At 36.2% G+C, this 25,124-nt stretch overlaps 7 protein-coding genes across 11 annotated transcripts; 4 read left to right on the forward strand and 3 right to left on the reverse strand.

Moving 5' to 3' along the window:
* The first annotated feature begins 3 nt into the window (after positions 1–3).
* On the forward strand, positions 4–3,596 carry LOC129578867 (probable phosphoserine aminotransferase). Of its 2 annotated transcripts, none has more exons than XM_055468084.1 (7): positions 4–1,804; positions 1,892–2,132; positions 2,251–2,366; positions 2,456–2,617; positions 2,695–2,789; positions 2,869–3,038; positions 3,116–3,596. In XM_055468084.1, exons 2-7 carry the CDS (start codon positions 1,957–1,959, stop codon positions 3,480–3,482), a joined length of 1,086 nt encoding a protein of 361 aa, XP_055324059.1. In that variant the 5' UTR covers positions 4–1,804; positions 1,892–1,956; the 3' UTR covers positions 3,483–3,596. The 2 variants fall into 2 exon arrangements, with proteins under 2 accessions (XP_055324059.1, XP_055324060.1); XM_055468085.1 differs by having other exon boundaries at positions 1,285–1,804; positions 1,895–2,132.
* Positions 3,498–4,382, reverse strand: LOC129578869 (guanosine-3',5'-bis(diphosphate) 3'-pyrophosphohydrolase MESH1). Its single transcript, XM_055468089.1, has 3 exons — positions 4,250–4,382; positions 3,833–4,137; positions 3,498–3,748 (listed from the first exon to the last, which is right to left on the reverse strand). The coding sequence occupies exons 1-3, from the start codon at positions 4,356–4,358 to the stop codon at positions 3,632–3,634; spliced, it is 531 nt and encodes a 176-aa protein (XP_055324064.1). The 5' UTR covers positions 4,359–4,382; the 3' UTR covers positions 3,498–3,631.
* Positions 4,383–4,887: 505 nt separating this feature from the next.
* LOC129578862 (pyruvate kinase-like) lies at positions 4,888–10,398 on the forward strand. Of its 3 annotated transcripts, none has more exons than XM_055468067.1 (7): positions 4,895–5,028; positions 6,461–7,073; positions 7,917–8,214; positions 8,344–9,294; positions 9,415–9,552; positions 9,704–9,860; positions 9,992–10,398. In XM_055468067.1, the coding sequence occupies exons 2-7, from the start codon at positions 7,035–7,037 to the stop codon at positions 10,002–10,004; spliced, it is 1,596 nt and encodes a 531-aa protein (XP_055324042.1). In that variant the 5' UTR covers positions 4,895–5,028; positions 6,461–7,034; the 3' UTR covers positions 10,005–10,398. The 3 variants fall into 3 exon arrangements, with proteins under 3 accessions (XP_055324045.1, XP_055324042.1, XP_055324044.1); XM_055468069.1 differs by having other exon boundaries at positions 6,461–6,931; XM_055468070.1 differs by lacking the exon at positions 6,461–7,073 and having other exon boundaries at positions 4,888–5,028.
* A 52-nt stretch (positions 10,399–10,450) lies between these two features.
* On the reverse strand, positions 10,451–16,005 carry LOC129578861 (TBC1 domain family member 5). The gene is made up of 12 exons (XM_055468066.1): positions 13,745–16,005; positions 13,471–13,653; positions 13,015–13,359; positions 12,882–12,932; positions 12,681–12,783; positions 12,557–12,617; positions 12,419–12,500; positions 12,120–12,262; positions 11,920–12,026; positions 11,453–11,806; positions 11,201–11,353; positions 10,451–11,110 (listed from the first exon to the last, which is right to left on the reverse strand). The coding sequence occupies exons 1-12, from the start codon at positions 13,855–13,857 to the stop codon at positions 10,550–10,552; spliced, it is 2,256 nt and encodes a 751-aa protein (XP_055324041.1). The 5' UTR covers positions 13,858–16,005; the 3' UTR covers positions 10,451–10,549.
* Positions 16,006–16,126: 121 nt separating this feature from the next.
* LOC129578865 (acyl-CoA Delta-9 desaturase-like) lies at positions 16,127–20,122 on the forward strand. The gene is made up of 7 exons (XM_055468082.1): positions 16,127–18,090; positions 18,181–18,316; positions 18,460–18,594; positions 18,841–18,915; positions 19,007–19,133; positions 19,212–19,722; positions 19,837–20,122. Exons 1-7 carry the CDS (start codon positions 17,938–17,940, stop codon positions 19,906–19,908), a joined length of 1,209 nt encoding a protein of 402 aa, XP_055324057.1. The 5' UTR covers positions 16,127–17,937; the 3' UTR covers positions 19,909–20,122.
* A 201-nt stretch (positions 20,123–20,323) lies between these two features.
* On the forward strand, positions 20,324–22,378 carry LOC129578866 (acyl-CoA Delta-9 desaturase-like). The gene is made up of 9 exons (XM_055468083.1): positions 20,324–20,661; positions 20,762–20,891; positions 21,006–21,154; positions 21,239–21,252; positions 21,319–21,492; positions 21,561–21,703; positions 21,772–21,814; positions 21,901–21,947; positions 22,038–22,378. The coding sequence occupies exons 1-9, from the start codon at positions 20,557–20,559 to the stop codon at positions 22,367–22,369; spliced, it is 1,137 nt and encodes a 378-aa protein (XP_055324058.1). The 5' UTR covers positions 20,324–20,556; the 3' UTR covers positions 22,370–22,378.
* Positions 22,323–23,665, reverse strand: LOC129578868 (uncharacterized). Of its 2 annotated transcripts, XM_055468088.1 has the most exons (3): positions 23,445–23,665; positions 23,054–23,390; positions 22,323–22,967 (listed from the first exon to the last, which is right to left on the reverse strand). In XM_055468088.1, the coding sequence occupies exons 1-3, from the start codon at positions 23,646–23,648 to the stop codon at positions 22,672–22,674; spliced, it is 837 nt and encodes a 278-aa protein (XP_055324063.1). In that variant the 5' UTR covers positions 23,649–23,665; the 3' UTR covers positions 22,323–22,671. The 2 variants fall into 2 exon arrangements, with proteins under 2 accessions (XP_055324063.1, XP_055324061.1); XM_055468086.1 differs by having other exon boundaries at positions 23,054–23,665.
* Positions 23,666–25,124: the final 1,459 nt, after the last annotated feature.

Raw genomic sequence — 25,124 nt, forward strand, 5'->3', positions numbered from 1 at the left:
GTGCAGGAACATTATATAGATTATTAAATAAATTATTACTTGGTGGTTCTAGAAGAATTCAGCTAATTGAAATTTACATTCTATTTTTATATTCAATTGAATAAATTTTATTTTCGAATATTATTTCTACTCAGAATCAAAGATAATAACATAAGTTCCGTCTTCTCAATGGAAAATGTACAAAGCGAAGATTGTTCCTAGTATTTATGACAATTCCCGAAAGTATTTTGATAGCCTATTATTAATCGAGACGTAGGTTGTAGGATATCCGTACGTTCAGTATGTTTTTTAAGAAACATTAATATTTAGGCTTAATATTTGAGATTTGAAAATTTATAAGAGTGAATGAACCAGATGTTGCACTACACAATACAATAGACACTTTGAATGCAATCGAATTGAATGTCGCATATAGCATCAACTCAAAATTTGATATAGGTATAGAAATCGAAGCAAAAAAACATGGAAATATATGACGTGCTTGAAGAAAAAAAAATCGTGCTACCTCACGAACATGTTATCTAGAAACGACAGGCCGGAAAAAAACAAATCATAATAGATCATGGCAACGACAGCATACAGCACATTTTTCCAAGACCTCATGTCGTTGATAAATGAATATTTATAATATTAATCGTTCGTCCAACGTTTGATAAAGTGCTCTAAATTGTCTGTTCGAAATAGCCACCAGCAAATAAACTTGTTGATTATTATTGCATTTGTCGGTGTAAAAAACGACATTACGTAATCGAATCGTCGAAAATGAAATTCACACTGCCTAGAATGGTTTGCGTGGATTTGTGACTGTGTTATCAGTCATTTTATACTCAATAAAATGAAAATATCAATGTAAAAACGGTTATCACAAACGAGAAGAAAAAAAATCATGGATAGAAACAGAATGATATTTCAAAATGCATAGCATGGACATTGTACACATGCAGCGAATACATTTTTAAGCTAATCAATGGCAAAAATATGTATGAAATGAGTTGATAAAGAACACAGCACTTGTCAACCGATTGCCTCTTTAATTGAGCTCATCAAAATGCGTTCGAGGTATTATACCTTATTGAAAACTTAGTTCCAACTACGCGTTATCGGTGGGAAGAGTAGAACTTCAATTACAAATAAGTAAACAACAACACTTGATCGCTACATTTTTTCCACTCAGTTTTTTAATCAAGCGTTGGACAACGTTGGAAACAATTTTCATTCAAAAAAAACACCCCAAACAACCAATTCATATATAAAATATGAAAAATTCATTTTATGACGCGTTTACAAAATTAAAAGCAAAGACACACATGAGCGGGAGCGAGTGAGAATGTGTCCAAATTGGCTTTATTATTCGTTCTGTGCGTAAACCGTCGAGTCATACGACAAAATATTCATCACAAAAACAAGTCCAAATAAACGAGCGAATCGAATTGAAAAACACGACACACAACAACGACAGAGGAGCAGCAGCAGCGGTAGTGAGGCAACAGCAGCCGCATCAGATTACCAACATCAAGATAATAAAAGAATGCATGTGATAACACAAAAACGGCAAAAAGAATTATTAAGCCAGAGAGAGAAACAAACAGAGTGCGAGCAACGAATAAATCGCAACGCCCAACGCACGTCAAACGTACACAGAACAACGAAAAAACATTCAAGACAGAGAACGAGTGCTGCGGTTGAATAGATGAACAGAAAAGAAAGACTAAGGCGAAAGAGACAAAGTGAATATATTCCATTGAAAGCAGCATTCAATATATCAGTTCATTGAGTTCAAGTAACCAAACCAGAACGAAGAAACGTAAGTGATAACTTTTGTTCAACGCATTATCATCGTTCAGAACTTGAAACATTTTACTTCTTTCTTTTTCTCACAAAAAAACAACAGCAGCGGTGACTTGCAAAAGAAATTTTTGTATTTGAAACGAAATTTTTGCCACAAACAACGTAAAAATGGTTATTAACTTTGGTGCTGGACCGGCTAAATTGCCAAAAGAAGTTTTTGTTGAGGTGCAACAAGAATTGCTCAACTATGCAAATACCGGTTTGAGTATTATGGAGATATCGCATCGAGCAAAGGACTATATCACTTTGCATGATGCAACCATGCAATCAGTTCGGGATATTTTGTAAGACTTCTCTTTCTTTTGATCAATCATTTTTTGACACGCGACAAATTGCCACTTTGAACAATTTTTTTTTCTCATTTCTTCTTTCTTAATTCAATATTAAAATATATTTGTGTAGAAATTTGCCAGACAATTACAAAGTCATATTGTTGCAAGGCGGTGCAACAGGTCAATTTGCTGGCGTTCCCCTGAATTTGATTGGTCGTACCGGCACTGCCGATTATATTGTTACAGGTGAGTAAATAAATATGACAGTTGGAGGTGATTGTGAAAGCCTGCACACGAAATCGAGCTGTGATTATGAAAACTGTTCAAATTGACAGGTGGCTGGTCGTCAAAGGCAGCAAAAGAAGCAGCCAAATACGGTAAAGTTAATTTGGTGTTGCCAAAAGTCAGCAAACACACAACCATTCCCGATCAATCCACGTGGAACTTAGATCCGAATGCATCGTACGTATACTACTGCGACAATGAAACTGCTGACGGTAATTTTTTTTTTGTCTTATTTTTTCTTTGCACATCTTTTTTGATTGCAACAAAATGTGTTTTTTCTCGATTGCAGGCGTCGAATTCCCATTCATTCCAGAAACAAATGGCGTGCCATTGGTTGTTGATATGTCATCAAACATCTTCTCAAGAACATTCGATATCACTAAGGTAACAAATATTGTTGAAGAAAATCAAACCTGTCATATCCTGATGGACATTTTAATTTCATGTGTGTGACCATTTTTAGTTCGGTATTGTTTACGCCGGTGCACAAAAGAACTTCGGTCCAGCAGGCATAACACTTGTTATCGTGCGTGAAGATCTCATGAACCATGCATTGCCAATTACACCTGCAATTTTGAACTACAAAGACAACTTCGCTGCTGATTCCGAATACAATACACCACCAACATTCATGTATGTGACCAAAAAAAAAAACACTATTTTTATTCATTCTCATTTCGATCTAATTTGAATTTCAATCATTTTTACAGTATTTACGTTGTTGGCAAAGTATTAAACTGGATCAAAAAATCCGGTGGCATCAAAGCAATGGCTGACAATTCACAAAAGAAATCGCAACTGGTGTACGATCGCATCGATAATTCGGGTGGATTTTATAGTTGTCCAATTGAAAAGCCATATCGAAGCCGAATGAATGTTGTTTTCCGTATTGGAGGTGGTGATGAGGCTTTGGAAGCGGAATTCTTGAAAGGTGCCCAAGAATTGAAGATGACCCAACTGAAGGGACATCGATCAGTCGGTGGTATTCGTGCATCTCTTTACAATGCCGTCACACTCGATGACACCGAAACTCTCGTTAAGCACATGGACGCATTTTTGGCCAAGCACAAACAATAAACGAAATCCATTTGTTTTTTTTCCGGTTGAATTTATAAATTCAATTTATTTTTCTATAATATGATTGCCATTGGCCATCGAAAGCTATCAATAAAGTAAATAATCTCGATAAAAGTTTAGTTTTTTTTTAATACTAGAAAACCAGTCGATTACACCAAATTTTGATTTTTGTAGATTTCATCTAAGGCATTTTCTAATTGTTCATTGGTGCCACGTAGATTGTCGGTAACTTCTTTGGCCCACACAAAGTAATCTTCGCGACGTTCCTGGAAATAAATGCCAATTTTAATTCGATATGATAACTATCATAACCAAAAGAATAGGGCCGGATTGTGAATAAGCTTGTTTACCTGCGTCCATCCAGCTGGTGTGGTTCGTTCCAAATCGCGTAAGTTGTATAATTTATCAGCTAATTTAACTAGTTTGGCTTCATGTGAGGCACCTTTTGCATGGACGATTTGTAAACGTTTTCTTTCCTGCTTCGGTTTCAATTTGTCGTCAGTCACCTCGTCGACGATGTCACGAACGGCCTTCCCAAAGTGCTTTTCAATTTCATCGAATGTCGTCTTCGTATCTTCCACAGTGTCATGCAAAATTGCAGCCATCAACACATTCTGATCGACCACATTTGCTTCCGTGAGTAGATAAGCTACACCTGAAACATCAAACACATTTAGACTGAGAACAAAAACATTCGGAAACCGTACAAAAATAAAACCAAATACACATAAATTTGAATCGGTCTTAGTGAGTAAATATGACTGTACCAATTGGATGATTGATATATGGTGTTTTTTCCGGATCTTTGCGCCTTTGATCTCGATGTTTTCGGGCTGCAAAATCAATGCATTTTGTGTATAAAATTGGATCGAACATCTCGTAAACAGCTGAAAATTGAATATGACTCAGAGCTTAGCTGAGCATTCAACAGATGTCAAGCTAAAATGACCTCATCCTGTCAACAGTTGACAGTTAGCATTGCGCGACATCTGACAAAAAATGAGTGAAACTCATCAACACTCTCACATGCTACACAACGTATTGAGATGCAGTCAATCCGCAAAATTCATTACTCTCGGCTTTAGCGCGGCGATTAAATTGGAATGACAAAAGAGACACCCTTGTATGACCTTGACAATTTCAATAAACGGTGCAAAACTGCAAAAAAAAAACTATACAATCAACAATGTTTTCAATTGCACGCATCGTAACACATACATAGGCTAAATCAAATGCTACACACGCCTGTTGCGTTTTCATCGTGTGAACGACATTAACGAGTTGATTATTTACATACACATGCTTAATTCTGCAGGCCTTCTGTAGTACGAAGTGCGAAGAAAAAAAAAGTATGGTTGCCGCCGCATGAACTAAACTCGCGTATCGATACGATGTACTAGTGCTACACTGAAGTTCGTGTTGCTTGCCGGTGCTGGAATCTCTTTTAGAAGAAAAATAAAAGTAACCTGCTCTCAATCAGCTTTACCATAAATAAAAATTTGTTTTTTTGAATTGTTTGACGATCGACTGACAAAAACAAACCAATGTAAGTTTTTATTCATCCATTTACACTTTTTTTACATTTGAAGAACAAACCCATTAGTTGGAGCGGATTTTTTTTTTCAATTTCTTAGTTTAACACAGAATTTATTGCACAATGTCACCTCTAAATTACGTGACGATGTGTAAGTTTTTTGTCTTGTAAGTCGTAACATCTTGAATTTGCCATATTCACGGCAACAATGGAAAAATTCCACATTTTAAATTAAGAAGAAAAAAAAACGAAGGAAAAAAAATTGACGCAAAAAGTGTCTTCGATTAAATGTAATCATGCGTGTTAGTCAGACACAGGCCTCTGACATCACACAGCTAAGTTTTTGATTATTCTACGCATTACTATAATTTATGGTTTAATCGGTGATAAATCACGTGCCAATTCAATGGCATTTTCCGCTCTGATTAGATATGATTTAAGGTGATCATAATCGTTTTATCGAAGTGGGTTCCGTTTCAAGCAATTCGTGCAAGATATTGCGATCGCCTGCATATTTCAATGTGTTGAGAGAATACATCTCAAAATGCAATTCATTGTAAACACTCATAAAATTGACGGGCCCTTGAATTAAATGCAATGTTGCAATCGTGATAGAATTGGTTATCGGTAAAACGTGCCGTTTCAATCAAACCAAAAAACTCAATTCAAAATCCGTTTGATGTTTGTAACCGATGGAAATATTTTTGAAAAATTCTGCAAACGGATTCAGTTTCAATGTTATGTCACTTGGATGAAAAGCGAGAATGCGCACTACCGTGTTGCAGTTCATTTTAAAGAGAGAGAAAAAAAGAGTTGGCGATAAGCTTTCACTTTGTCGAAATCAGTGTCCAGTCCACTCATCGAACGAATAAAATCGCTTAAAAAAACCATTACGAATCAAATATAATAAATTCGATGATTGTTTACATGGATAATACGGATTGTTATGACAATGCATGTTTTCCTCATCGAATTCTATTTTTGACAGACGACGTAATGGCTGAAAAACTGCCATCGAATATACAACACTTTGATTATATACATTTCACCGACCGAAACTGAAGCAATCTAAAATTAAAAAATTTTGTTTCTCTTGCTATTATCACACGCCGCTCACAAAAGCCAATTTTATATTTTCTTCAATATTTATCACAATCGCAATGATTGGTATAAACAATTAATGGTTGTTATAATAACAACAATGTAATTCATTTTCTGGAAGAAGACTGTAGTGTCATAAAGGTATACAAATGGAAGGAAGAAACCGTTTTTGCGGTTTCAAAATAAAAGTAGCGAGAATTGTTGTAAACATACAGGCCATAAATGAAACGAACAAAAATTCATTTCTTCTTTCACCAAGACACAAAACCACAGATCCACACACACACACACACAAACACACGTACACATAACTCACACGAAATGTAATGAAAATTCTTTGTAGAAATTTTCATCTGCGTCGAATCGCCCTGCACCATCACATACAGCCCGATACACACATGCGAATCGGCAACGTTCGACGAGCATTCGTTGAATTTTCTTCGCTGTTGAAGTCAAATTACGAGTATCTTCTGCTTGTATCTACTTCCAATTCGGCTACATTGGTTAGTTCGACTTTTTCTTCCTGTTTTGATTGCACAAGAACCGTGCTATAGCCGCTTGTCAATTAACATATATTACCCATTCAAGTCAAAACAGCTACCAAAAACTGAAACCGACACCGACACCGTGATACAAATTCATTTTTCAACTGAAAGAGAGCGAAACAAATAAACTACCTCCTTCCCTCCCCAAACAACTAAGAAGTGTTAATCAATTTAACTGTGGATATTAACCAAATTTAACGCGGACACAAAATTCATTATAAAATAAAATCCAATTGGCTCGTTTAGTGCATTGAAAATTGATTTGAATTGTACGTATTTTACATATTTGATCGATTTTTGTTTTCTTCTTGGAAATAACAGTATCAAATCAGATCTAGTTAAATAACAATAGAACAAAATTTAAAAAAAAAAATGGTTTGGCCAACCGAATACGACAAAGCATCCGATGAGGTAGTGTGAAGTGACGATTTTTGTTTTAACATTAATATATATGCTTATTATTCTCGATTTGTATTTGCAACACTAGATGCCATTTGTTCACGTACACGTAAAAAAAGAAAAGAGAATTTTTGTTGCATTTGTTATACAATTCACTGATTTTTCCATCTTTGAATCGATTGGTGAATATTACATTGACATGACCTCAACAACAGCACCAGCATTGCTTTTGGCATAAGTACATAACGGCATTTATGGTGGAATACAAATGTCAAAAATAAGCACATAGAAGAGATATGACCTTTTCAAGGTCACCCGATTTCATGAGAAGAGCACGAATCAACTGACTGTTGACTTCGATTGTGTGTGATTTGAGTATTTTAATCTGAAAAGAAATGTTCCCCTTTTTTTTTGCTTTTGCATTTCCTACACGCGAAAATGAAAGACAAACACGAGAAAAGAAAAAAAAAACTTGAGAGAAACAGAGACACTCTCTCTACGTGAACAAGTATTACATAACATGATAAGAACCCATTTGTTTGTGACTTAACTTTTATTATTTAAATAAATCTATTGGTTGAATTACAAGCATGTATGACACATATATTGGCTGCAAAAACGAAAACCCGAGTGTGCACACACACATATATATATATATAAACCAATTGCCCATATTGCACATACACACCAACCTGTAATCCGGAAATCTATTTCTGTGTTTTCAATTTAGTTCTCTCTTTCTGTGTGTTTATTTGTAGCACCATTTGTGTGAAGTGTGTTTCTTTCTATCTACTTCTTCTATTCGATTATCACTAACAATTTGATGTAACAATGCAATTGTGACGTATTCCACAGATGAGCAACGCAAGCCAACAAAATGATGAGGGTACCCATCTCCAACATTTGTGCAACTTGGACATTGACTCCAAGGTGTCATTCGTCCGATTGTCAGGTATCATCTGTACCATTGGACCGGCATCCAAGAGCCCAGAAGTGCTTGAGACTCTCATCGGCGCTGGCATGAACATTGCCCGTTTGAACTTCTCACACGGTTCATACGAATACCACGGTGAAACCATCAAGAACGTTCGCGAAGCTGTCAAGAACTACTCGACTAAGTTGGGACTGGAACATCCATTGGCCATCGCTTTAGGTATGACCAAACATTTCTCTTGGTTAAATTCATTTAATTTGTATTGCTAGAAAATCAATTCGTTTTTATTAACGCATAAATGAAATGCATTCCATGAAACTAACTAATGTGACCGTTATAAATCTGTAGATACAAAGGGACCTGAAATCAGAACTGGATTGTTGGAAGGTGGCGGCAGTGCTGAAGTCGAACTTAAACGTGGTGATTCCATCAAGTTGACCACAAACAAAGCCTATGCCGAAAAAGGAACAAAAGACATTGTCTACGTCGATTACTCCAACATTGTGAACGTGGTCAAGAAGGGCAACCGTGTATTCGTCGACGATGGTTTGATTTCATTGATTGTCACCGACGTAACAGCCGACACATTGACCTGTACCATTGAAAATGGTGGCTCATTGGGCTCACGCAAAGGTGTCAACTTGCCAGGTGTACCAGTCGATTTGCCAGCCGTTTCCGAAAAGGATAAGGCCGATTTGAAATTCGGTGTTGAACAAGGTGTTGACATCATTTTCGCTTCGTTCATCCGTAATGCTGCGGCATTGAAGGAAATCCGTGAAGTGTTGGGCGAAAAGGGCAAGAACATTAAGGTCATTTCAAAGATTGAAAATCAACAGGGTATGCAAAATTTGGACTCAATCATCGAAGCATCCGATGGTATCATGGTTGCTCGTGGTGATTTGGGTATTGAAATTCCACCAGAAAAGGTGTTCTTGGCACAAAAAGCCATGATTGCCAAGTGCAATCGTCAAGGAAAACCAGTCATTTGCGCAACACAAATGCTTGAGTCCATGATCAAGAAGCCACGTCCAACTCGTGCTGAAATTTCCGATGTTGCCAACGCTGTGTTGGATGGTGCTGATTGTGTCATGTTGTCAGGTGAAACAGCCAAAGGTGAATATCCACTTGAGTGTGTTTTGACCATGGCCAAGACCGCCAAAGAAGCCGAAGCTGCATTGTGGCAACGCAATCTTTTCAGCGACTTGGTATCAAGTGTGGGCACACCAATCGATGCAGCCCACTCGGTTGCCATCGCATCAGTCGAAGCTGCAGCCAAAACATTAGCTGCTGCTATCATCGGTAAGGTTCATTTTTGTTTTCGATCATTATCCATCATTGATAATATCAATCGATTTTCATTTATTATCCAAAATGTTACGTCATCATTGCGTCATTAACCAAATTGCTTGGATTTTACAGTTATCACAACAAGCGGACGCTCAGCTCATTTGGTCTCCAAATACAAGCCAAAATGCCCAATCATCGCCGTCACACGGTTCCCACAAACAGCTCGTCAATGTCATTTGTACCGTGGTATTCTGCCATTGTCTTATGATGGTAGGTCACTTTTCTCTATTTATGAAATTGCTCGTCTTTTTTGTTGTTGCTCCATTTCGGGTCCATTCATTTAATCCGGATGTCGATTTTTGTTAATCAAATCTAACGAACCAATTAAACTAATACAATCGCTTCTGTTTGTGTTGTTTAGTTCAACCTGGATCTGACTGGATGAAGGATGTTGATGACCGAGTACAATTTGGTGTTCGTTTCGGTAAAGCTCGTGGCTTCATCAAGAGCGGTGACCCAGTTGTCGTTGTTACCGGATGGAAACAAGGCTCAGGCTTCACCAATACTATGCGCATTGTGTAAGTGTTGCTATTGTGACATTGCTATGGCATCCCCCTTCAATTTGAATTCAATTATATGAAGCTCAGTAGCGAAACCTTTTGATTCATCAATTAATGTTTGGCCATGTTTTCTTTTCTCATCATTTCAGAAACGTTGAATAAATTCACTTCAATAACATCTCCAGATGACACAAAGTGTATTGATTGCGACGTTATTAGATGAATACAAAGTGATCAACTATATGTAAAACTGTATTATATGTGGTTACATAATAAAAGAAAAACAATTTATTTGGAAATGAATAGTCGCACATACTAAAAAATATATATTATTTGAAGAAAGAACAAAATTTATCTAGATCACTGACAAACAAATGAATTTATAGTTAATCACTGTTTAAGTAAATTTTGTTGCTGGGACTTATTTTCAATTCTCTCTATTCTCAAATCAATCTAATAACAACAGCAACAACAACAACAACAAAAAACCTGTTAACTTGTTATGCGTTCCTTGAATAAATGCTGCAAAAGCACTATACATTATGTTACAAAACAACGATAAATCTATGTTCTGCGCTTCGCCTTCATTGAAAACACAAGCCATTTCATTTTGTGTATAGAATTTAAAATGTGTTTATTTGTGGGCAAAAATTAAAATTTACAAATCATTTTGTCGTATAGAAATGTTTGTGTATGGAACCGTTAGTTTATTCAAGTGGTTGTCGATCACCAGATGGATCAATTTCTGGCATCGTTGGAATACGCCGACCGCTGTTCGTACCAATAATCGGATCATTGGCCAATTTCGAGAAGGAAAATTCATGCATTTCCAGTTCTTTTCGATTGCCCAGAATCAGTGTCGCTGTACGACTTAGGCTACTTTCAGGAATTTCATACCGCACATTTGCCATAGTGTTTGAGTTTGCCTGGGTGTCTGTCTTACCGACATATTCCAAATCATCACGTTGAATGTCAACGGCATACTTTTTATTCTTAACATTACTATTCGAATTGATTTGCTTCGATGGAGATATTTTTAGTGGTGGCAGCGAACCAGCCGGTACTCTTACTAACTTTGGTGTTGCTTCATCTGATGTCTGTTGTTCCAGTTTTGGACGTATTCGTTCATTTGATTTAATCTTTTTATCGACATTACGGCGATGTGATGAGACGGCCGCCTCGTTCGCTTCGTTCGCCTCGAGCGCTGGTTCAACGGGCGTTGGTAATGTGTACGGTAGTTTCTCCTTTATTTTCAACAATTCACACAACTAAAAAATGGGTTCAAATGGAAGAGAGGCAATTCATTTGAAAAATTTTCAACGCTTCTTTGTTGCGAAAATGATTGGGCTTTTACTTACTTCTTCGATGCCATCCATTGACTGATGAAGTGTATGCGTTGAATCACCCGGTATATGTTTCCGAAATACAGCCAAATACTGTATCAATTTTAGGCGTGCTATTGTCATCACTGTGTGGGCATTTTGCAATTGAATTTTTAATACTTCTGAACTCTGGAAGGAAAAAAGCACACACAATTTATGGACGTATTTTCGAACGAAGCTAATGAAATAGCTTGATCAAAAGAGCTGAACATGTTCGAAATAACTTACGTTCTCTAAATAACCGTCGACAATACCCGGTTCGTTGTTCAGCTGCGGTGGACTAACCACACGCATGGCAGCCTTCGTTGATTTACTCTGTAAACTATGTACGTGCTCTCTGAGCAGATCACTTCTCGATGGTGACTGGCTCAGCTTATTCGACTCATGATGATTGACTCGATGATTTCTATGCGACAAATCATCATTAACCCGTTTCGGTTGCGAACCAAAATGATTCGCAGTATTTTTTGAATTACTATTCCGTGGCAGCGTGGCAGATTTACCACTTGTATGCGCCGATTGCTTATTGGCAAATTGATGCTTCGGTGACACAGTGAACGTGTTTGGTGGTCGTTCGTATTTCTGGATAAGATGAAGAATAAGATTACTTATAGGAATTGTTGAGGAAATTGATTGGCGTTGAAATCAAGTGACATTCACGTTCATCAGTAGTAGAATAGCATCGGACAACTTACGTGAGGTGCATACATGTGCAGCGAATGTCGAATTATTAGCAGAACGTCAATGTTACTCGGATATTTCATTAAGTACGACAGTCCGGTTGTATAATCACTGTGTAACACTGAAAAAAACAAATGAAATTGTAGTTAGGATCTGGAATCATGCTGTTGAAAATATTCACATCTAATTATATTATATGATGATGATAACATACTTTCTTCGCGAATGCTTATCAACATGGCCACAACAATGTAGTTTGTCAATTCAAAATGAGCACCTTCCGCAAAAATTGCATCCCAAAGCACCAAGAGATCGAGTAATTGAAATTCACGGCCGAACAGCAACCGTAGCCATCGTCTGTTGATGTAAAAAATTAATATTGTTTTATCGAATTGTAGATAGATTTTAGTTTTTTGATTAGTTTTGACTTATGGAAGGCCAAAACCTTTGCATTGACGTCGTTTACGGCGATGCCGTATTTAAAAAATCAATAGGAAAAGATCTACAACATACATGCCAAATAGTGGTAATGGGATATCCAATTGCATCAAGTGATTATGTAGTTGACTGTCGGCTTTGGCAAGGATCTTATCGCCTGGAAAATGAATGCAAAATGAATAAAGAAAGAGATAGCGGGAAACGAATACGTACGAATCATGTTCAGTTGGCTGACCACTTCCAAATCGGACACGGTATTCACTTCGCCGTGATTCTAAAATGAAATGAAAAACACATTATTTACGAGGAAAAAAGCGAATTGGATTCAATTAATTACAGCGCACTGTGGAGTCGATGGGAAATACCCGGTTGCGGTTGGATGCAAGTCATGAATTCGATAAAATGATTCAATTTCCGTCATTACTTTTGTAAAAATGAAGCTGAAAATGTGACAAGAGCATTTCCAATTAAAATCATGAACATGTGAATGGTTCACATTCAACATAGTTTTGATTTTGGTCAAAAGATATTCACTTACTATGAATCTTCTTCCAAGTACTTTGGATCCAACACTTCGCGAAGCTCAAGGCTGAAAATTCAAAAAAGAAATCCAATTAAAACTCTCGACTCCGTTACAATAGAATACCAATTGAGATATGCATTTTACTTACTCCACATTGTGAGCCGAAATATCATTGATGTGCAGCAATGCCTGATGATCACAGTGCATAACAAATATGATGGGTGCAAGAATTTCGTGCATACCTTGGCGATAGCACATTTCGGGATAGACACGTGCATAACAAAAGAGGATATTTATCATAATCTCCTGTATATTTGGCTTTCGAAAAAACTCAATGCCAGGGAATGTACGGATAACATCCTGCTTGATAACCGTGCACAGTTCCTTATCGCAAAAATGCTGATTCCACACACTTTTATCAGATTGAGAAAGCGGGTCATCCTCGGCCGCCATTCGCGGATTGATATAAAACTGTTTGATTAGTTCGACATATCTGGAGCAACGGAAAATTACACATTTGCAAATTGAATTACGCATTGGCACATGTTTAGTCATTGTGACTAAGAAAAAAAGAGCACTGCAACGAAATCGTTCGCATACAAACCTGCTTCGATCGCATTTTCGTTGTGTTACCCACGATTGTGATCGTCCATTCAAGACTCCCAACAATAATGACCAACAAATGCTGCGAAATTTTGATGTTTTCAGCCCTCCGTTGACGGCCGATTGCCGTAACTGCACCAAATGTGGATCTTCTGATAAGCGTGAAAGACTCCTCCACTCCGAACTAACATAAACATTCCAAAGTTCAACATTTTTGTACACACTATGTGTTCAATCAGGACTAATACACCATAATTCCAATCCAATTTACTTACACATATTTTTCCGCCGTTGTGGATTCATTTGTCTGCAATGGTTTTGCTTTGGAAGACGGCCCACTCGCGTAATTACTAGAACTGCTGTAGTTGCATTTTACTGCCGATTCCATTTAATTTATAAGCGCACTAACTACTTCATTAATAATAAACAATCAAATCAACACCAATAATACTAATATAAGGCGAGTTATTGACGAATAAAACTAAATGATAATTTATTCAACCGCTTTTTATTATAAACCATCGACTTGGTCTGCCCCTTTCGAACGATGTAGACGAAAAATTTTGTTTATTTTTTTTCGTTTCGCCTCTTTGTTCTGAAATTTATTAAACTAAAAATCGAATCGCTTTGTGTATATTTTGCAATTACTTTTCCAGCTGATTTTGAAAGATGACAAGTCATTAGTGATAATACCCAGTCGAATAGTTTTACCATATTATCAATAGATGGCACTAAGCAATTTTTTTTCTCATTGGTTCATATTTTTTTGTTAGTTTGATTGAATTAAGATTGCAATACAATCCTTCTTCGATTGAACACTATTGACGCAACTATTCCAAATGATTATTCTGAATTTTAATCAGCATTAAATTGAAACCCTTTATCGATTCTTATTTTTTCAATCATAATTTGCCCTCAAATATTAAATGCAATCATATATCAATAAGAGGCATAGACTATTGGAAATTCAAAGTTAATTTATTAAACAATTCCATATCAATACTCACCGTATTTCCATGATAGATTTTTTAATTCTAATGAAATATCTTCTTCTCCGCTCTAGCGACTATGTTTTTGCATTACTCCAAATTGGAGTCTCCAATCGAGAAGATTTTTTTTAAAGCAAAAAGTGTGATTCATGTGTAAATCATGCATCATTGGAAACAAAATCAAAATAATTTCAATTGGAAACTACTTTTTTTATTTAAATATTTATTCCTTTAATCTTTCCTTCGAGAATAAACCATAAATTCCTGGAAAAACTTGAATTGGTTGTGATTTTAATTCAACATTCTTGAATATTTTCAAGTAAATCATACCACTCAGTGGCACCATAAACGTGTTATGCGTGACACCGTAAGAGTAAAATCGAATTTTTCCGATTTTTGTCCGAATTTACACAAAGAAACATTGCAAAATATTGTTTTTCTTCTATGTATGTATAATATAAAATAAAAATTAGAATTTTATTTCCAACTCTTGAAACGGTTTTCATAATGAAAAATATGTCAATTAGAATAGAATTTCACCAGTATATATGAACCAACTGTTTTTTTCAATTGAAATGAATTGAATTGAATTTAAAAATGATAATATCCCTAAATAAAAGCGTTGAATATGTAGGGGAGAGACAAAGTATATATAGCGACATAAAAAGACATATCATTCTATATAATAACTATGTACAGTTACTATACCTGTGCCATGGGCTACTTTGACTTTCATAAACAGAGCTACAATTTCTAAACGTATCAAATCAACCGTCGTTATCTACATTTTATTCTAGATTTTATCACCATTTTCCAGAATTCAAGTGTGAAATCCTATCACTTCCACCCTGAGCGTGTCATTTTAATCAAATGCTAGCACGAGACACACGATTGATGATTAGAATTCTGTTGGATACTACCTTTTCTCAAGTTCTTAAAATAATCTATGAATTTATTGCCCCGTGTGACCAAAGGAAATGTACGAACGAACAAATAATGTAATTGTCGTTATCATGGTCCGTGTGCCCGTTTTGACAGTGAAAGAGAGAGAACAGAGGATAGAAGTTGATTACATTTTGTATATATATAAAAAAAAATGAAAACAAAAATAGTCAGACAATGGGATCGTGTGAAAGTCGAAGTGAATCGATGTGTTTCATATGCTCGTTTAAGCATGATCGTATGATGACACATTTTTTTATACGTATAAATGCTCTGTGCACGCGTTTGTTGCTGCTGATAATAGTAGCTGAGCGGACAGAATACATGCGGTTTTTTTTCTTCCTTTTCAATTGGTTTTTTGTTTTCTTATTTTTTTTTTATATAAAACGAACGACGCCTGTGAACGAATTGATATCACGAATATCCCACGCAGCGCGTCATTTGAAGTACTGAACGAGAAAAACGAATGCAGATCAATGAGGAGAGAAACAAAACTAATTGCGATTGTAAGAAAAATCGATCTGATTTTGAAACTGCAGTGCCGTTTGATTTATGGCTTCTTAATAGGCGCAAGGCATCAATTATTATCACTTGAATATAATGAATGCGTTCATCAAACAGATGATTCGATTTCACGCTTCTGTTAGCGAAACGACAAAGGTCAGTCATGCACCTTCATTGTGGCTGAATCAGGAAATGCGATCTGATTCATCTAAGTAACCAATTAATTCTGAACGGAGATTTTCCGTTTCGCTGTTGTGTTCGTAAGAACAAATTAAATTTTATCATCTTTTCGAAACGTACGATTTTCTGATTGGATCAGAGGCAAGAGGCAAAAATAGAATGATCGTGCGACAATTGGCTTTGATAAGGTTTTGTTGGTAAACCTTTGATTCTGATGCCAGCAATCGTTATTGGAATGAAGAAGAACCATGAATAAGCGTAGACCAGCTTCGGTTATCCTCGGCGGAAATTCGGCTTGAACCTGGCCTAGACCATATGAACAAGCAAAACAGAACTATAGACCCAGTCTACGTTTTTTCATTGGGAAGTGAAGCAAATGTCCAGAGAAAGTCAATCGAATCCAATTATCTGTTAAGAGGTGAATTACCTCGTTTGTTCAACTGTGTCACGTGCAAAATGAGTGCCCAAAATTTGAGAAATTGTTTGTTGTCGTCCAACACTCTAGTGTGGCAACGTCAAACGATGATTGCTATTGAACGGTTCCAATAATTACTACTTTTAATCAAGATTCAAGATTTAGCCCCAGTTGAGGCGACATTCAGATATCTTTCAGTGCAAATGCACTGAAAGTATGAATGAAATGTGCTTGTGAACTTGTTACAAACACGAATCGTCGATTTGAAATCGTTCAACGAAAGAAGAAGTAGAAAAAAATTTAAAACGATTCGATTGCAGATATGCAAAACTCGATTCATTCGTTGCTTACTTGCACTTTTTGCATGCGCATTTGAATTGAAAAAAAAAATATTCATACGAATGGTATGAGCTCATGTTTCACGCCGCATGTGCATCGATTGAATTGCAAGCAGGAAAAAAGTGTTAAGCGTTTTGAACGGTCGTGCACAGCTCGAGTGTTAGATTCTAAAGTAAACAGTATTTTCTGAAAATAAATCTCATCTCAATCCCGTGTTGCATCCGTATTAAATTGTGTGCGTGTCTCTGTGTGTATGTGCGTTGGCAAGTATTGATTTCAGAAAAGATTCATTCCTACGTACAAACGTTCGTTCGTTAACGAATCTTATGAATAGCATTCCACCTTTATAATGTCACAATTTCTCAGATGATTACATAAATCGGCGAAGCATACAAAGCACGACTAAACTAATGTATAAGTTTACATTTACGTGAGCATTTTTGCAAACGAAAAATTATATATGATGTACATCACTCGGTCGACACTGAAGAGACACACAAATAAAATCGAATGTTCAAAATGAACTTACATGCGTACACAGCGATCGTCCGATTAATTCAAAAAACAAAGCAAACCAGCAGCAGTAGCAACAAATGAGATGAGAAGCGGAGAGAAAAAAAAATAAATAAAGTAGCAACACGTAACTCGAGTAAAAAATCACTTGCAAAGTGAATACAACAACACTAAACGCCTTATCAATTCTCGATGTGAATTGAAATATATAAAGCTGAGAGGATGCCAAGTGGCTTGTTCAGTGAATTTTTTGAATCAATAACGTTAACGTCTTTTTCGAAAATTGCAAATAAAAAGGTGAACGTTCGGTTTAGAGCGAAAATGAGCTTCTGAACTGTACAACAACAATAACTCTATTTGGCAATAAAGCAAAAAAAAAGAGAGAACATATGACCGGTTATTAACATAGAGCGGATAAAGTGAGAAAAAGAAATAAGCGATAATATCACGTGTTCGTTAAGTGTGGATAAGACAGTGTGGCCGGAGTTTTGACAGATTGAAACCGAAAACAATTTTGACACACTCTCTTGCTTTGGTGAATTTAGTGTGTTTGATTCGAGCATCCAAATAGCTGCCACTATTCAGAATGGTTGAAACAGATAAAATTGATGCGGAAAATTCCGTTTTCGATGATGAATCGACTATCAAACAAAGATCTCAGGCTGCTCGACGTCTCAGTGCCGGAGTCGCTAACAAAAATGATTCTACAAAGACTGAACCGAAAAACTTTTATAATAGCGTAAGTCATTATTTTATTAAATTCGCCAATTATATGCAAGTGATTTTTTATGGACACGTGTCGGTTGGATTTATTTATTTTTTCATACAGTCGGATGATGCTTCATGGACTTTAAAGGATTTAGTTTGGAAAAATGTCGCTTTCTTCGTGTACCTTCATTTGGGTTCATTTTATGGAATATATCAAATTCTCACCGGCCAATGCAAATTAGCTACCATTTTTATGGGTAATTATTCTATTGACTATTAATTAAGTGCATGTGAATGAATTGCAGTGGAATGTTAGAATTTTCAAGGTCAACAGCTATAGTCGTTTATGGATTGAAAAGAAAAAAAATTAAGTTCAATTATTTGGTCAATTTTTTTTTAGCCATTTTGCTTGTTCATTGGGGATTATTGGGTATTACTGCCGGAGCACATCGATTGTGGTCACACAAAGGGTACAAAGCAACCTGGCAGTTGAAATTGATTTTGGCTTTCTTCAACACCATTGCCCATCAAAACGGTGAGTGATTGCCGCATTTTTTTAGGCCTTTTTTTTAAATCTCAAATAAATTCGCAAAATTGAAAATTAAAATTCGCAAACATTTAAAGAAATGAAGTGAAGTGATAATGGACAATTGAGTATAATCGATGTATTGAAAGTGTTAAAAGTAACTGTTCATACAGTGTCTAGCGAATCATTCTATAGATGCAATTATCAGGTGTTAATTGAATTTTCGCAATTTTTTTCCTTTCTCAAAATATACAGGTATTTGGGTTTGGGTTCATGATCATCGCGTTCACCACAAATATCAAGATACGCACGCCGATCCACACAATGCTGGTAAGAAAAATTGACCTAAGCTAGATTTGATGTTGAAATTTAAGTGGCGTTTAACTTATATTTTAATTTATGTTTTTAAATTGGTTAATAGGCCGTGGATTGTTCTTCTCGCACTTTGGATGGTTGATGGTTAAGGAACGTCCAGAAGTCGATCAAAAGAGACAAACCATTGACATGAGCGATTGCATTGCCGATCCAATCGTTATGTTCCAGAAAAAGTAAATTTATTTTCATTTTTTTTTTTTTGAAGAACGTTCAAAGCAATCGATTAATTTGAAATCGTCATTTTTTTTCAGATACTACTGGTACCTTATGCCATTGATATCTATTGTGTTGCCAACTTGGATTTTGTGCCACTTTTTCGGTGAAACATTGAGCGCTGCATGGCATGTTGGTTTCGTCTTGAGACACTTGTACACATTGCACGACACCTTTTTAATTAACAGCTACGCTCATGCCGTCGGCTCAAAACCATACGATGCCAGCATCCGACCAACCGACCACCGGCTCTTGGGTATCATGACACAAGGTGAAGGATGGCATAACTTTCATCACGTCTTCCCATGGGATTATAAAACCGCGGAATTGGGAAATTACCGTTACAACATTACGACTGCCTTCATTGATTTCTTTGCCAAAATCGGTTGGGCCTATGATTTGAAAACCGTATCAAAAGAGACTATTCAGAAGCGTATGGCTCGCTGTGGTGATCTCAATGTGAAATACAGTGAAGCCACCGTTGATGATTTGATGCGTATTCAAGCCGCCAAACACGATGAACCAGTCGAACCAAAGGAATTAGTCTGGGTAAGTTCTTTAAAAAAAAACACAAATGATTATTCGACTTCGTATCATAAGAATATTTTTATCTTCTTTATATTTTCAAACTAATTGTTTCTTTTTTTTCATTCATTCATTCAGGGTTGGGACGATGCTGATTTTGATGAGGGCGAGAAAAAATCCGCAACCATTCTTCACAAAGTTGAAAATTAATTTCAACCAATGAATACTACCTATTTAATAAATTATCTCGTAGCTATTTTGATGAAAGAATAGTTTTTAAGAAAAAAAACATTAATGGAAATTGAAGAGAATACTGTAATTGTATTTATCAATGATTGAAACAATGTTGAAATTCGAATGACTGGTGTCAGGGAACCCAAACCGAAATTTCAATAAAAACAAAGAATGTAATAATTAAAGAGAATTTATTCGTGATTTCTTTGACATCGCACAATTATTGTTTTTGTCTGTCTGGTTGGTTGCGCACGTTTCCATGAAACTGGATCCCGTTGTTTTTGGATTTGCTTTCAAATGCTAATTACGTTGACGTTAGAGTATGGAACAAAAAAAATATGATGGCATTTCATTTTGCAGCGAAAAAAAAGTCGTTGATCCAGCAAAAATAATGAAAATCTATCGAATTGTTCAAATTAAGTTATATGACCATTTCAATTTTTCAATGCATTTAGAACATTTTGGTCAACCGTTTGATATATTCATGTGTTACCGAATATTAATGTTGTGCAAGTGAACAATGATTTTCTGTGACTCTAAAATTCAATAGATTTTGTATTGATTTTACATTCAAAATATAAAAAAAAAAATTTGTTCTGAGAATAAAGGAATAATACTTTTCAAATGGCACCAAGTATTCTGAGTAATTCATCGCTACTTCTGGCCGATGCAGTTGTTGAGCGAAAAAGTACGGATTTTGGAACGCCAATTCCCAAAAAAATACACAAAGTAAAAGAATATAATTTGAGTTTTTTTGGTTTTTGTGAATTTTTCTAAAAAAAAAAATATCAAATCATCTAAAAATGATCAATTTCCACCCTTCTTCCAGCGAAAACCGTATTTTCAAACCGATATTGTGTGGAAAAATGTCGCCATCATGACTTCACTTCACTTATTTGCGCTGTACGGAGCATATCTAATGGTGACACGACAAGCTAGCATTTTTACGTTTATTTTGTGTAAGTGCATCTGATTGAAATTGTGTGATTGCAAACCGTTTTTTTTTGGTCATTTCTGTTCAAAGTGAATTGATTTTGAAAATTGAAGAAAAAAAAAATCGATGTTCGTTCTAGCATATGCGTACGGTTCATTGGGTGGCATGGGAATTACGGCTGGCGCACATCGTTTATGGGCACATCGATCATATCGAGCCAATTATAAGTTGCGAATTGTGTTGTGCATTGCAAATCTAATCGCATTTCAAAATTCCATCTTCGAATGGGTAATTGAAATATAACGACTTAAAATTGAAAGTCTTTAATTTAATCAATTTGTCTTTCTTTCGTCCGTCAATTTCAATTGTTAGGTTCGTGATCATAGGTAATTCAAGTTAATCATCGCATCATTTTGCATGACATTTTCAATGATGTGTTTTTTATCATTAAGGGTACATCACAAGTTCACCGACACTGACGCTGACCCGCACAATTCGCGTAGAGGATTTTTTTTCTCGCACGTGGGCTGGTTGCTAGTGAGAAAACATCCAGATGTGCTTCGAAAAGGTGCCACTATAGATATGAGCGATTTAGAACGCGATCCAATCGTTATGTTCCAGAAAAAGTGAGTAAAGACTAATTTTTTTAAATTTAATAAAAAAAATCGTCCTTTTTCATGTTCTTCTTCTATAGATATTATTTATTGTTGATGCCAACATTTTGCTTCATAATACCAACACTGATGCCAATGTACATTCTGAATGAAACATTATGGAACTCGTGGTTCGTTGCGTCTGCATTGCGATACGTATTGACTCTTAATGCAACATGGCTTGGTATATATAAATCAAAAGCAAATGAAGATTTTTTTTGTCACATTTTAATTATTTTCAAAAAATTTCAGTGAATAGCGCTGCTCATAAATGGGGTACAAAACCACTAGATCGGTTAGTATTTACCAGTCGAAATTTATTTATAGGTGAAAAAGCGAATTTGCTCTAATTCAATCAATGTTTACCTTTTCCATTCACAGCACGATTCCACCGTCGAACAATGTATTTGTTGCTGTCGCAGCGTTTGGTATGTGGAATTTCTCTATGAAACAAAAGAATGTACTAAATATTCGAAAGTGATTTGATTGATTTTTCTGAACACTTTTTTAACTTACAGGCGAAGGTTTTCATAATTATCATCATGTATTCCCGTGGGATTATAAAACATCGGAGCTCGGTGATTATTCAATGAATTTTTCGACGGGATTTATTGATTTCTTTGCTAAAATTGGTTGGGCCTTTGACCTGAAAACGGCATCAAAAGAAATTATCGAAAGACGATCGATTCGAACTGGCGATGGAACCAGACAGAAATCGGCAGATATTTCGAAATGCTCGACTGAAGAAGCCGATGTGAATTCAAACATCTGGGGCTGGAATGACGTCGATATGGATGTCGATGATAAGAAATGTGTCACCATAATCAATCGAATTGAAAATGACAAGTGATTGTACTATTTAAGTGAAGTTTTATTCAAATTAATCATAATTCACGTTCACAAATTAAATTGCATTTAAAAAAAAAAGACACGACAGAAGATGAAAGCGAAGAGACACAGAAAAATAAAACGTTCATAAAAATAATGTTTTGGCCAATTGTTTTCTTTATCAATAAATTATTTTTGATTTAATTCTAATTATTAAACGAATGCTAAAATTGTTTTGCAATAAATATTTGCTCCATCGAGAAAAAAAAATTGAACAAATAAAAATTGTTTGTGAATATTTGTTTTGTTTTTTTTTTATTTGTTCTATTGGTGTTCATAGCTTTCGGTTCGTCTGTGATAGCCTGGATTGTAGTATAGGTGTTTGATTGACTCAGGCCCAGGGAAGGCGGCGTGCTTTGCAGCATACGCAAAGGCCGACACAAGAGCGGCATGATTAATCATTCCCGAGAAAATGGTAGCAAATTTCAATGCTGGTAGAATAAAAGGTAGAACTGAGCCCATTAGAATAGCAGGCATCAAAATTGCAGGAATGCCCAATTGCAGCAGGTAATCACCGGGTCGGTTTTTAGCACGACCAGTTGCCTCCAACCAAGTTGATGCTTTGTGAAAAAAAAGAGAAAAAAAATCGTTTTAGTTTCATCCACATCACGACCTTCATTGATTGAACCAATTGAATTGAACTTACCTCGTTTCAACGACAAATTGATGGCGTTCTCTTCATTCGGCACCACTTTGACAACCATACCTGGAATGAAATGCAATTTTATTTCACGATCGTGAAAAAATCGCTGAAAACTCTTCAAAAGCCGTTCATTTATTTCAACTTCGCTCATTTGCAAATAGTATTTGTCCAGTGTTTCTTCATTGATCGAACCATCTTCACTGTTATTTTGGTTGAATGTTAGGATTTGGTCGAGAAAATCGGCCGTCACGTTGCCCGTATTCGGGTAGATCGGTGATCGTTCCATGCGTTGCAAAATGAAAATTTTCATGCATTTCAAAATGTTCAATCGTTGCATGCACTGAAAAATACGAATCGGAATGGATGTTTTCACATATGCCAACATATTACCGACTTCCTTGTTCTTTTGCTGAACTCGCGGTGGTGGCGGTTGCTCTTGCAATTGATCTTGTGTCTGTTCACCACTATCGCCTCCAACGTCAATAATATGATTTTGGTTTTCCATCAGGAGCTCTTCGTACACTTTCGAATTGATTCGACTGCACTTGATGGGCAGAATAAGGAAACAGGCAAAAATTGCTACGACGGTGAATTTCATTTTTTCCACAAAAAAATATTTCTCTGATTGATCTCAGCACCCTGAGCAAACAACAATCAAACTTTTTGAATTCTCAATTACACATGCAAGGAAAAAAACTAACAACCACCAAAAACAAAAAATTCGTCAGTTAGTTTGTCTTAATGAAATGCACAAATTCAATTGTATGATCTTCTTTTTGCAATCCCGCTGCCGATGCCGATGCCAATGCTCGTGTATGGTGCTTGAGTTGTTTCAAGTTGTCGTCGTTAATTCAGACTGAAAAGTATTAGGCTGTAAACACCGATCAATATGTTATCTTCGAAGTGAGGCAAATGATGAACTAAAGAAAAACTCATTGCGGACAATGTTTTCTTTACGTTATAAGCGCTCAAAGAGAGCGCGCGGATGCTCCATAGACACTGTTTTGATACGTATTAGACTACTAGATCGTGAGCCAGAAACTAAAACATAATTTTCACACACAACGTTTGTTATTCCAATGCATTCATACATACGAGTGATATTCGAGTGGTGTTCGCACCAAGGGGTAGAACGCAACCGTATGCGACACAGACACACAGCATCACTTTCACCCGAATTTATGGCAACCAATAAATATTGACAAAATCCATTTGCCTCCCGCTTAAGCTCATTCCAAACTGTCACTTCATCACCGATAAATGAATGCGTTTTTGCGAAATTGTGCTCAACTCCCGTGGTGCACGAAACGCATACAAAAACTGAAGAACCCAATGGCAGAAGATCAAGAGATCGAGACATGCACACTTATATTTATATGTAACATGCATGCATGTACGAGTGCGGCACTAAGTGAATCTCATCACCACGTTCACAACGGAACACACCAGATTCATAGGCCTGTATAATTACTATGAGCAATAAAAGCCGCGAACTAAGGTTCAGACCTAAAGTGTGCGGTGTGCGCGCCGCATATCGTTTGGGAAATTGGATCAAAGATTGGAAGAATATATGTATCGCAACAACAAAAAATTGTTACAATGATGCGTGATCCAAAAGAAATGTGCATGCTGAGAATTTTATGGTTCTTGGTGTATATGATGTGAGAGCATGAAATTGGCGTGTGCGAAAACGTCACCGTTAATGACGATGCACATATCAACGAAAAAATTATGCTTTCTGGTTGAGAAACAGAATATGTTCGTAATAAGTTTTTGCCGATACTGATGCAGCTGCTAATTTTGCTGTTTTTTTTAGCTCGTTCATTTAGCGCTAGTTCGAATTTTAGCAGCCAATTAGTTCTGTCTGCTAAAGCTGTGAAGGTAGCAGAGCGCGTCTGTCTGCGGAGAATATTCTGTGAGTGAATGAAAAAAAAGAAGGATTAATCGTCTCGATCAGTCGTGTTCATTGATTGAACAGAGTGGTTCTAGAATCGACCACATTGAGAATAGAATTTGCATGATCAGAATAGAACATGTTCAAAAAGTTGCAAAATGCGTAGCGTGCATACGCCCC

This window comes from Sitodiplosis mosellana, unplaced genomic scaffold (assembly GCF_009176505.1).
Source record: "Sitodiplosis mosellana isolate CC-2019 unplaced genomic scaffold, AAFC_SMos_1.0 Smas_scaffold_6226, whole genome shotgun sequence".
In the NCBI taxonomy this organism is placed as follows: domain Eukaryota; kingdom Metazoa; phylum Arthropoda; class Insecta; order Diptera; family Cecidomyiidae; genus Sitodiplosis; species Sitodiplosis mosellana.

Bases quoted from the DNA above. Each gene is read 5' to 3' on its own strand.
- LOC129578869 (XM_055468089.1), bottom strand. From the start codon at position 4,358: ATGTTCGATCCAATTTTATACACAAAATGCATTGATTTTGCAGCCCGA. The intron at 4,138-4,249 runs GTACAGTCATAT...TTGATGTTTCAG, and splicing joins ATATATCAATCATCCAATTG to GTGTAGCTTATCTACTCACG. The intron at 3,749-3,832 runs GTAAACAAGCTT...ATTTATTTCCAG, and splicing joins CACCAGCTGGATGGACGCAG to GAACGTCGCGAAGATTACTT.
- LOC129578865 (XM_055468082.1), top strand. From the start codon at position 17,938: ATGGTTGAAACAGATAAAATTGATGCGGAAAATTCCGTTTTCGATGAT. The intron at 18,091-18,180 runs GTAAGTCATTAT...TTTTTCATACAG, and splicing joins CGAAAAACTTTTATAATAGC to TCGGATGATGCTTCATGGAC. The intron at 18,317-18,459 runs GTAATTATTCTA...ATTTTTTTTTAG, and splicing joins ATTAGCTACCATTTTTATGG to CCATTTTGCTTGTTCATTGG.
- LOC129578868 (XM_055468086.1), bottom strand. From the start codon at position 23,648: ATGAAATTCACCGTCGTAGCAATTTTTGCCTGTTTCCTTATTCTGCCC. The intron at 22,968-23,053 runs GTAAGTTCAATT...TTTTTCACAAAG, and splicing joins CAATTTGTCGTTGAAACGAG to CATCAACTTGGTTGGAGGCA.
- LOC129578862 (XM_055468067.1), top strand. From the start codon at position 7,035: ATGGTTTGGCCAACCGAATACGACAAAGCATCCGATGAG. The intron at 9,295-9,414 runs GTAAGGTTCATT...TGGATTTTACAG, and splicing joins ATTAGCTGCTGCTATCATCG to TTATCACAACAAGCGGACGC. The intron at 9,553-9,703 runs GTAGGTCACTTT...TGTGTTGTTTAG, and splicing joins TCTGCCATTGTCTTATGATG to TTCAACCTGGATCTGACTGG.
- LOC129578861 (XM_055468066.1), bottom strand. From the start codon at position 13,857: ATGGAATCGGCAGTAAAATGCAACTACAGCAGTTCTAGTAATTACGCG. The intron at 12,784-12,881 runs GTAAGTGAATAT...TCACATTTTCAG, and splicing joins TACTTGGAAGAAGATTCATA to CTTCATTTTTACAAAAGTAA. The intron at 12,027-12,119 runs GTATGTTATCAT...TGTTTTTTTCAG, and splicing joins GATAAGCATTCGCGAAGAAA to TGTTACACAGTGATTATACA.
- LOC129578867 (XM_055468084.1), top strand. From the start codon at position 1,957: ATGGTTATTAACTTTGGTGCTGGACCGGCTAAATTGCCAAAAGAAGTT. The intron at 2,133-2,250 runs GTAAGACTTCTC...ATATTTGTGTAG, and splicing joins CAATCAGTTCGGGATATTTT to AAATTTGCCAGACAATTACA. The intron at 3,039-3,115 runs GTATGTGACCAA...TCATTTTTACAG, and splicing joins AATACACCACCAACATTCAT to TATTTACGTTGTTGGCAAAG.
- LOC129578866 (XM_055468083.1), top strand. From the start codon at position 20,557: ATGGCACCAAGTATTCTGAGTAATTCATCGCTACTTCTGGCCGATGCA. The intron at 21,493-21,560 runs GTGAGTAAAGAC...CTTCTTCTATAG, and splicing joins ATCGTTATGTTCCAGAAAAA to ATATTATTTATTGTTGATGC. The intron at 21,704-21,771 runs GTATATATAAAT...AAAAAATTTCAG, and splicing joins TCTTAATGCAACATGGCTTG to TGAATAGCGCTGCTCATAAA.